The 11,147-nt window shown below is 34.9% G+C and overlaps 1 protein-coding gene across 3 annotated transcripts; it reads right to left on the bottom strand.

Moving 5' to 3' along the window:
- Window positions 1-2,651: 2,651 nt before the first annotated feature.
- On the bottom strand, window positions 2,652-5,065 carry LOC108994098 (protein LOL1). 3 transcript variants are annotated; one of them, XM_018969195.2, is made up of 6 exons: window positions 4,935-5,065; window positions 4,692-4,805; window positions 4,057-4,170; window positions 3,773-3,886; window positions 3,548-3,657; window positions 2,652-2,870 (listed from the first exon to the last, which is right to left on the bottom strand). In XM_018969195.2, the coding sequence occupies exons 2-6, from the start codon at window positions 4,750-4,752 to the stop codon at window positions 2,832-2,834; spliced, it is 438 nt and encodes a 145-aa protein (XP_018824740.1). In that variant the 5' UTR covers window positions 4,753-4,805; window positions 4,935-5,065; the 3' UTR covers window positions 2,652-2,831. The 3 variants fall into 3 exon arrangements, with proteins under 3 accessions (XP_018824740.1, XP_018824739.1, XP_035542583.1); XM_018969194.2 differs by having other exon boundaries at window positions 4,692-4,846; window positions 4,935-5,064; XM_035686690.1 differs by lacking the exon at window positions 4,935-5,065 and having other exon boundaries at window positions 4,692-4,915.
- Window positions 5,066-11,147: the final 6,082 nt, after the last annotated feature.

The following is an 11,147-nucleotide window of genomic DNA, read 5'->3' as shown; positions in this document are numbered from 1 at the left end:
AGACCCACGACTTCAGTCATGGCTTCCTCGGTGAGGGAGGACAACAGAAGGCTAAGGAGACGTTGGTCTGTATTTTTCCATGCCATATGTTTGATGTTTGGTGTCTGAGAATATGCAGGATTAAAACGGGGTGGGGGCTCAAGAGTTCCATCCACATGACCGATTAGATCTTGGCTCTCTAAGAAGGGAAGCAATTGGCTCTTCCATAGGAGGTAGTTGGAGGAGGAAAGTTTGATTGTAACCATGTGGATGGGAGTATTGAAGGGGAGAAGAGTTTAGGAAGGTTCGACAGCCATGGGAAAAAGTTTGGGGGGATCATAGGAGGTTAATCCACAAGGGCTCTTGATACCATGAGAGCATTTGGAAACCACCACACTTTTGAGTGGTAAGTCAATTTCATATATAGACCGAATTACATATACATATATGGTAATTGCATGTATGAAATAATTACAATGAATGGAAAGAATTAAACTACTACAATTACAGGTCAATAGAGATACAAATGGAAAGCCTTAGATTAAGGCAGAGGATCCTCAGCATGATCCTCAACAGATGTGCCCTGGACCAGCAGATATCAGAAGTTATTGACATTATAACCTTGATGATAGAGCAAGTCATAGGGAAAATTTCTCCTTTATATTATGTTCTGATAAAAGATCTCAGAAATGAAATGAAGTTAATTTTTTGAACTTTTTTTAATGGGGTATGTGGAACCTGGAACCATATGGACATGAAAGCAATGGTGGAAACCAGATAATAAGGAACTCTATAGTTGTTTTCAGCTTTTATGGTTGCTCTATAAATAGATACTCATGATTCAAAAGTAGATGATGGATTAACCACCACAAGGTATATCGATATCAGTTTTCTTGTTACGTCAAGAAAACAACTAAAGAGAAAAAGGGAGATTTAGATCCAGTGGACTGAATAATTTGTTCCCAGCTAATTGATGATATCAGAAATGTAACAAGCAAGAGGTCCAGTGCTAAGTTTCTATTGATGGCGACATGATAGTTGTCGTTCTAAAGAAGTTTGCTGAAGGGGTGAATTCCAAGTTAGAATAGTACTTGAACGCTTCAAAGGAAATTATATCTAGACCAGAATGTACGATTTGCAGCTAACTTATGTGAACTTTACGATCATGTATAATTGAAGAAAAGTTTTTAATTCTCATCAAAACAGTTTTTATTCTATAAAGTGACATTTTATATAGAAAATGACTGAAAGCAAAGTATACATTGAGATACAGAATGATCATGTCATGTTGTGGTGGGGATATGTTTATATGTCAAAGAACCAGAACGCTTTCCTTTGTGAGACCTGGATAATTGCATATTTGGAGACAAAATGAGAGGGTCTCAATTAAGATATATCCTTATCATGGTCTACAAAAGAAGAATCATTGCACATCAACAAATACTGACATGTTTCAAGATGCAGGCAGGTTTGTGAGAACAGAAAATAAGGTGCGGCTAAGAGCATTGGCATTGGTTTCATCAAATTTATCTCTAGAATTTGATGAAAAGTACATGTTTTCCATAAATCCAAAACCTCTCTAGCCATAACCCCACATTGAATTAGTCAAAATAATAATATAATATTATTTTTTAATAATAATATTTTTAATTTATTTTTTTCATATTTTACAATTACACTAATTATATATTAATTAATAATTTAATTTGATACTTCAATTATTGTTTCCTAACTTAAATATATTGTAGCTCAAAATTTGGAAACAATAATTTAAGTAAATAAAATAATGGTTGTAGAGTGTGACCAGTTAGTCTTCAAATTTTGAGATGAACTTAAATGTATTGTAGCTCAAAGTTAAAGATTTTAGTGAATACTGAATCCAATGCAGTGATTTTAAACACAAATTTATCAAATTTTAAAGATGACACTCATTTGATGAGTCCAATATCAATGCTCTTGTCTCATCCCCTTATTAGTAGCCCCTTTGCAACTTATTCAACAAATTGAATACTGCTTGGCTTATTTTAATGGTGAGAGTAAGCTGATACGTACTGAAAATATGGTGAAATATGCTAGGTATTTTCTTTTTCTTTTTTTCCTTTGATTCTCTTAGCTAGATAAGTATGACTTTGGATTTAAACCTCATGTTGGATGAGTGCTATTCTTTACCTCATTGGGAAAGCTTTCTTTCATTATCTTGGCAAAAAGCTATGCTCTTAAATGTTTTCTTGCACATCAGGTTTCAAATCCACCATACGAAAAATTTTATCCAGTCCTGAATTAAATGCCATGTTGTCTTTATTTAAAGATTCTTTTTGGATTCTTTGATCCTATAATCCTTGTGAGGTTACTGATGAAAGTCATGGCCATTCACCACCACCCATTTAATAACAACCTGCTTCTTCAGACAATCCTCACGCTCACCTCAATAATGTTTCAGAAATATCTACTTGCTTCCCAACACAATTTGCATTGAGTGTTAAGTTCACGTACAAACCAAAAAGCAAAAAGCATCTGATGTAAAATTTTTCTCGTGTACTATGATGTCCTTCATTCATACACACATGTCAAGGTAAAACCAAAATAAAGTTCATATATATATATATATATATATATATATATCTGAACAGTTTCAAAAGCACTCGAAAAGTCTTCTTATAGAATAGTTTTCATACATCCAACTTGCCCATACTTTATTCATAAAAGACTTCACGCCAGGAAAAAATAACTCTATACAAAGTGATTACGGGGGAAAATCCTCTGCTTGCTGAAAGATGCACTGATAGGGAATTTTATTATATGCAAAACCAAAGTTGTAGACTTTGTAATATCCACTTAGTTGTGAAGAAATTTTAATTGTGGAATTTCTGTTCCGTTGTGCTTGCTGAGGCCTGCATCATCCATGACGTCTCACTTAAGGAAATATAAATACACAGAAAAGGGAAAGGTTTTACAACTATATAGTTCTCATGCTGCTGATATTTTACATAATATAAATCTCTCATCTCCCAAGGTCAGAGGCAAAAAAAGGAATTTATTACCCCTTTACATATTCAATATGAACTACATCCGTTAATATCCTCACTTTTTGAAGAATGAACTGCTTGGAATTTCTGAGGTGCCAGAGATCAGACACACATGCTTGTAATTCTCAACATCATATAGTGAATAGTAGTGAAAAAGTATTTAGGAGTGAAAAAGTGAGGTATTCTGAGGTATAGTGAATAGTAGTAAAAAGTAGATAAAAAATAATAATAAAATAATAAATAATAATGAGGTATTCTCATAATACCTGAGAATACCTTGACACCCAAACAAGGCCGAGTTGGGGGGATGGGGGCGGAATTATTTTTCTTTTCCTATTGTAGTTGGCTTGCACTCTATATGCATGCCTTGAAGCTGTATGTATTTAGGAATATCTATAGGATTTATTCATCAACCTTAAACAGCTGTTAAATCCCAATTTCCTGATTATCATAAGTCTGGTTTTAGTTTGAGTCACATACATTAGCAAGAAACTCTTTAGTTCAATAAAAGTGTACACTGTGTAAAAGAAATGCATACTGACCCCAACCGATGTCACAAAATTGCAGACAGCACATTTCACAGATCGTGCTCCATATTGGTACATTAATAGCATCCTGCAGTTGCCACAATTGACGTGTGCCACCTGGTTTGCTGTTACAATACATGACGTTGCTTTCCCAATTAGCAGTTACTCAATTGCTAAGATTTGTGGAGGAAAGAAGATGAATTAATTTCGCAAAACAGTTTATGCAGTCAATAGTTTTACCTTCCAAGGCTAGATTGACAGTGTGACAACAAGAACACTGTACGCTTGTTGCTCCACGGATGTACATAAGCAAGGTATGGCACCCTCCACAAACCAATTGGGCCATTTCCGTGCCTGTGAAAGAGTCAAACAAACAGAAAGTGAGTCTTCTTTGGCGTTCTTGTCCTTGTCTACTTGCTTAGCTTAGCCCAATTGAGATTAAAGAGACTCAAAACTAAACTGAACATTTAATTGATATAAATATCAGAGCTATATGAGCCAAGAACTCATAGAAAGAAACATACCTGGAGGTGGCACAGCTGTGACTGCATTGCAAACAGCACAGCATACAGAAGTTGCTCCCACCGGATACAGTAAAAGGTTTCGACACCCAGAGCACACGAGCTGGCTCTGTGCACCTGATGGTCAGCAAAAGTATAAACTACCTCGGAAGTAATAAATAATAGAAGCATGGAAACTTTGTACTAATGCAAAAAACCAAAAATTTTCCCAGAAGAGTAGTTGCTTCGATGATGAACAGAGCATGGCAGGAGACTAGAATAGATTTAAGTAACTAGCAACTATTGTTAATATAAGAAGTTCACCATGCTCAATATTTTCAGTTCTAAATGTTATAGCTTCTGATTTGACTGACCCCTCAAATAATGTATTATTCTAATGAGCAGCATGGATTCTTCTTCTTTGAACCTATATTCGGAACCAATGGACTATTGAGTCTATCAATTTACAGACAAGAAAGGGAATGAGGGAAAAGAAAAAGAAAAAGAAATGGAACAATCTAATCTTACCACAACTGGCTCATCACCATGTAGTGGAAAGATGCCTAGATTTCTAAACCATTCTCTTAATCTTTAGTAACGAAAAGAAAGAGATTCTACACTTTTAAAAGCTCAATCTACTGCAGAACTGAGTGAGATACCATTTGCAGGTGGTGTATATGGCACTGGAGGTGTCGGATATGGTGCAAGCGGAACTGGCATTATAAAATCTCAGAGTTAATTCTTTCCCTTGCAATCTGTCAGTAGTTCACAGCCTGAGACATGCAGAATACTCTCATCCTCCCATTCTTATGTCCTGGATATAGAAAAAGAAAAGAAAATAGAGAACACCAGAAAGAATGCTACGAATGTAAGATCTAACGAAAAGATCTGCCAAAACACACCTTAAATTGCCGAGGATACAAGTAGACATTGGAGTACAGTGAGAAAAGATGGTGTTAAAAAGAGATTTTTTACCCTCTTTTCCTTCTCACTTCATTGCAAAGACAAACATTAATTGTCTCTTTGCTTTTTTTCTCTCTTTAAGATATAGATGCGGTGATTAACTTCCATTCCGTTGGTGGCATATCAAGATCAACTTTGTCTGAAACTCTGGGCCCCCCCGTCTCGCTTTGCTATTAGTGGTAATACAATACTGCATGTGAATGCATGATGCAACCAGCCACACGCTCCTTCCTCACGGGAATTGGACGGTTCACAATAACCCACGTTAGGCAGCAAACAGCAATCGGGGCCGTATGCAAGACACCAGTCTCACTCTGCTTGCTCAGAAATATAGATTGCAAGGTCAGCCCCTTTTTGGCTGGTGGTCCTGTTTGCTTTGCATTATTATGAGCTTCACTCACATATCGGTTTGACATCCGACCCATGATTCATTGCTTCATTTACCTCTGCGCCATTCTAGAGTTAATTTTGACGCTGTCAATACCCCACATTTTTGCATGCATGCATGCATGCATGTAGAGAGTACATCAATAATGCAGCACTCTCAGACTAATTAGGTTGGTGTTGGGCCAAAGAGAAGGCCAATATATGCAATTGACATCGATTTCAAGTTGCTTACATGGCTGGTCATCAATTTTCAGGTTTGTATGGCCCGACATGCTTAGCTAATCTCGGACAGTATACAGTATGCATAGGTGTGCTATTTGGGGTATATTTCTCTCCCCAACTCCATGTGTTAAGACAGCTCAGCTCATGATTGTTCCCTTTTGAATTCGTGGTTCGAATTTTATCCCAAGGACAAACAAGCACAGAAAAAAAAAATAATAAATAAATAAATTCAAATTCTGTCATTTGATCATGGTTTTGTGTCAACACCTAGGGGTGTAATTTGATCTGATTTTGTACATTTTTTATAATTAAACTAGTATACATCGATTTTGAAATTTAATAACCAATACCGTACCAATTCATTACCGAAATCGAAACTTTCGATTTTTTTAGTTTCGGTCTGATCCAGTCTGATCTTTCCGGTTTCGGTCTCATTTTTCCGATTTTACGGATTATCAATGTTAGTAATAATATGATATTTACACATATTAAACTATTAGTTTATTTATATTATAATATAAATACATTATATATATATATCAAAAGTAAGTTTATATTAATAATTTAATATTAATGTTTATGTTTAAGATTAAAATTTTATGTTATATTAATTTTATATTATAAGATTAAAATTTATATGTTATATCAAATGTTATATTAAAAGTTATAAGATTAATTTTATGTTATATGACATTATATTAATTTTATGTTATAATAATAATAATAATAAACTTGAATAATAAGATTATAATTTCATGTTATATTAATAAGCAATTTAGCATATAATAGTATATATATAATACAATAAAAAAATCATATATAATATCAAAAATTATAAATATATATCGATCTGGTTCGGTTTAAACCAATTTTTAAAATATGAAAATCGGCACCGTATCGGTTTAGGATCGATTTTGATTCTTAAGAGCCGATATCGGTTCGATCTGGTTCAACTGATTTTCTGATTTTTTTTTTTTTTTTAACACCCCTAAACACACCATGTGAAAGGTGGTTGAATTTACACACTCCATCCCCAAAATGAGATTTACACTTGAGCTTTTTTATGAAATGAAATTTCCAAGAGTCTGGAGGGGCCATGCATGGCTGGTTCGTACACATGGACCCTTTTATTATTGTGTATGATTTCTAAAGTTTTAAAGCCAGGTGTAAGCAAATTTGTTGGATCACTAATAGAAAGATTATGTCTGATTTGGATGGAGAGATACTTCTATCATTTTTTTTTTGGAAAGAAAAATGAGGATAATTTTATTGCAAGATCCTCGCTAAGGCGGAAGAACTACCATTTACACTAAAAAATAAGAAATGAAATTACACGCGTAAATAAAGAAATTTCCAACAATCAATGCGCAAAAAATTACGTAACTTTCCAATTCGAATATCCGATCTAGAAAATACCCAACTATTGTTTTTAGCACCCTCCTTGGCAATGAAATCTACAACCATATTTCCTTCTCTATAAATATGACTTGTATTGCATTTCAAGGATCGAAACAATACGTTTATTTCTTCCCAAAAATCCCACATATACCAAAACTGACACATTCCACTTCGGATCCATCACACCACCACAGAAGAGTCTGATTCCACCATGAGTTCGTTGATTCCCATATGTTAAGCCATTCTTAAGCCATCAAGTAGTGCACGACCTTCCGCAATAGTGTTAGAAGCCACTCCACAGTGATGTGCAAACCCAGCCAAAACTCTGCCATTAGAGTCCCGAATGATGCTCCTTCCACCGGCTGCTCCAGGATTCCCAATTGAGCTCCCATCTACATTGAGCTTTAAGCACCCTCTTCTTAGCTCCGACTAAGCCACAACCTTTGGGATTGTTTGAACAATCGGTGATAGAGAACAATTTAATTCCTGGAATATTTTCAAGTCTTTCATCTGCATTTTCTTGAACTTCCGATCCTGAGAAAAAATATCAAGCAAGGCACCTTTAACCCACAGAACAACTGCACGCCACTCTGGGTTTTTATCTTTCATTCTCACATCGCATCTTGTCCTCCATAATGCCTTGGTAATCAAAATAGGAAGTAAGCTTCTATCTCATTCCATTTCATCTTAGGCTTCGTTTGGTTTCAAAGCTCATTTCAACTCATCTCAACTCATCATTATAACTTTTTCAAATCCCAACATAAAATATAATAAACAATTCAATTTTTTCAAATCCCAAAATAATAATAATATTAAAAAATAATATTCTAACAATATTTTATCATCTCAACTCAACTCAACTCAACTCACTTCAACATCCAAACACAACCTTAATATTTAAACATTATAAATACAAACATTTTTCAATTTTTAATTTTCAATTTTCAATTTTCAATTTTTTCATCTAACTAATTATTACAACTTTTTCAAACTTTTAAATTAAAAAAAAAAATCTCAAAACAAAAATTATATTAAAAAATTATATTATAACAATATTTTAATTTTATAATATTTTTATTCAACTTTTTATCTCTCATTTCTTAAAATTTCATAAAACATTTTAATTTAAACTATTTCTAACTCATTTCGTCTCAGCTCAAATATCTTACTACTATTTATAAATCGTCTCAACTCATCTCATCTCGTCTCATCTCAACTTACTATTCAAATTAAACTTGGCTATATTTGGCTGTTAAGACCATCTCAAATTCCTTTACTACTATTTACAAATAGCTTATTACTATTTATAAATTATCTATACTTTTTTATTATTATTTATAACTTATTTTATTATTATTTACAGATAATCTGATATATACTTAATATCGTACCAGTCATTACCATATTTTTTTGTAAAACATATAATTAAATTGATATAAAAGGAGATAGTGACCAACCTATAAATAAACTGACAAATACAAATGCAATAAAAATAAATAAAACGACAAAATGGAACAATAACTGGGTTGTTTAGATTCAAACCCTCCATTCACCGAATCACCACCTCACGGAGAAGGTCTACAGAGTTCACTGGGTTGTTTAGATTTTAAATTTTATTTTAATTTATCTAATCATTATAATTTTTTTAAATTTTTAAATAAAATATAATAAACAATTCAATTTTTTTCAAATCTCAAAACAAAAATAATATTAAAAAAATATATTCTAACAATATTTTATTTAACTTTTAAGATCTTGTTTAGATTTAGAAAGTGTTTCATATCATCTCATCTCATTTTATCTCATCATCATTATAATTTCTTCAAATTCTCAAATAAAATATAATAAACAATTTAAATTTCTCACATCTCAATTCAACTTTTTCAAATATCAAAATAATAATAATATTAAAAAATAATATTTTAACATTATTTTTTTATTTTTTATTTATTTAAAATCAACTCATCTCATCTCTATAAATCTAATCCAACTCATTTCAATTCTGATCACCATCCAAACCTCGTCTCGGAGGAAATCTTGATAAAAGTTTGTCATACCTCCTGCATTTTAAGATTTTGTTGAAATTGTTATTGGTGCACAAATTCCCATTATATTTTCATTACTACAAACAAAAGCTGCTTGGGTATGTAGATGTCCGGATTTGAGCGCCCAATAAGCAGGAATGTTGTTCTTCTTCTTAGACTATCATCTTTAATCACATTTATTGATGATGAAGGAAATAAAATATCTCAAACACAATATCATCTATCAAGCCCGGTCCCAAAGAGTGATCTTATAAAAAGGAGAGAGAGAGGAGGAGAAGAGGGACAAAGGTGGGGGAAAGTAAGGTGACATAAAGAGAGAGAGAGGTGACATAAAGTAAGGATAGGAAGAGAATAAAGAGCGATTAGACCGAACAAGAAAATAGGACTTTCAGACGACTTCAACTTCAGCTTCTTTAACCTCACGACGAGAGCTCCAAAAGGATCTCTTCCAGAAAATAAATTTTTCTCAGACTTCTTTTGACATCAAGGATAAAAGATCATGGATTCATGAGAGACTATAAAACCTTATAGTGAATTTATCCTCTAAACGATCTGTAGATTTCGGCCCAGTGTCAAACTACGTAAATTCGTGTTTCTCTGTCTTTTTTATTTTTCTTGTATTTATTTCCTCTTCACTGCCATGGATGTAAATACAAATGCCATACAGCTACACTGAACTATTGCTAGGGCTCCAAACCACACCGATGAAGGCCCAAATCATCACATTCGACTAGGAATTAGGATTGCACAGAAATTGACGGAACTGGCCATCGCCAATGGGGACTGGCCATTGCTAATGCGGTTTGGCCGCCGAAGTCCAGAACCGGCCGAAACACGCAAAGAACCAATCAGTCGGTGGTATAAAAATAAGAAAATCGAAGCCAGCCAGTCCAGTTTCAATCTGAAGAACCAAACCCAAACTGCGGAACCGACCAATTATATATATATTTTTTATATTATACGTATATAAAATGACACCGCCACGTCATTTTAGTTTTGACTTTTATAAAAAAAAAAAGAAAAAAAAAAAGAAAGATGAAACAGTGTCGTTTTGACCTGGGATTAATAACCCCCCCCCCCCCCAATCTTCTTCTTCCCTCTGGTTTTTTCCATTGCAAGTCCGCTTCTTCCCACCGAAGGCATAGTCCGTCGCTCCCCTCCTCCTTCACAGAGACATTAATGGCAGACCGACTAACCGCATTGATTTACGCCGAGACCAAATCTGCCAATTTTCTCCCCCTCAATCATTCGGCGCCTTTCCAAAACTAGTCAGTGCGGCATCTGTATTGGACGCAAATTGTAGATCTATCGGGAATGACTATTTCTCTCCTTTTGGCATCTTGTGTAAATTTTAGCATCAACATTTGGGGTCATTCATGGGATGTGACTTTTTTTCTACATTGAAAGTGGGAGAAGGATGATTTTCTGGCATGCGCAATAATCTTCAAATGAGCAGATAAAATTTTTCCAGTTAAGTATTCTCGGCCTTTCGACTTTTATTTTTATAAACAACACTATTGCGAAAAGTTGGCCAAGTAAACCTTTCCTTACCCAAGCGGTTAAGTGCATTGTGCACTTAAGTACTTTTTATGCACCCAACGTGTAAGGTCGGGAACCCGAGCTCCTCGACCACTTAAGTTGTAAGTGTTTAGTGCACTTTGAGTGCACCATGCAAAAAGAGAGGGGAGAACATGGGTGAGTAATGTGCACTTAAATGCACTGTGCACACACACATACACGTCCCAAGTCCCTGGCACTGTGCACCTACACGTGTTAGGCATAGCATTGTGCACGTCCTAGTTGTGCATGGCATGCACAGTGCCATGCATAGTGTATAACGAGTGCACGTTGTCGTGCACCTGGGAGGCTTGCGGCAGCCCATCGCTAGTCCATTTGATCCTCCAATGGCCACCACGTGGACCGTTGGTAGTTTTTGTCTGCACCACGTCAGCCCAAGTCCACAAGGGTCGTGCACAGTGCACCTAACTTGTGCACGTTGTTGTGTACCCAGGAGGTTCAAGGCAGCCCGCTGTGAGCCCCGTTAGCAGGACTGGTGGCCACCACGTGGTCCTCCAATGATTTCCGTCCACCCCTAAGGAG

The sequence above is a fragment of the Juglans regia genome, chromosome 2, assembly GCF_001411555.2.
Source record: "Juglans regia cultivar Chandler chromosome 2, Walnut 2.0, whole genome shotgun sequence".
Lineage (NCBI taxonomy): Eukaryota > Viridiplantae > Streptophyta > Magnoliopsida > Fagales > Juglandaceae > Juglans > Juglans regia.
The sequence above is the reverse complement of the archived record's forward strand: the minus strand, read 5'-3'. Positions and strand labels throughout refer to the sequence as shown.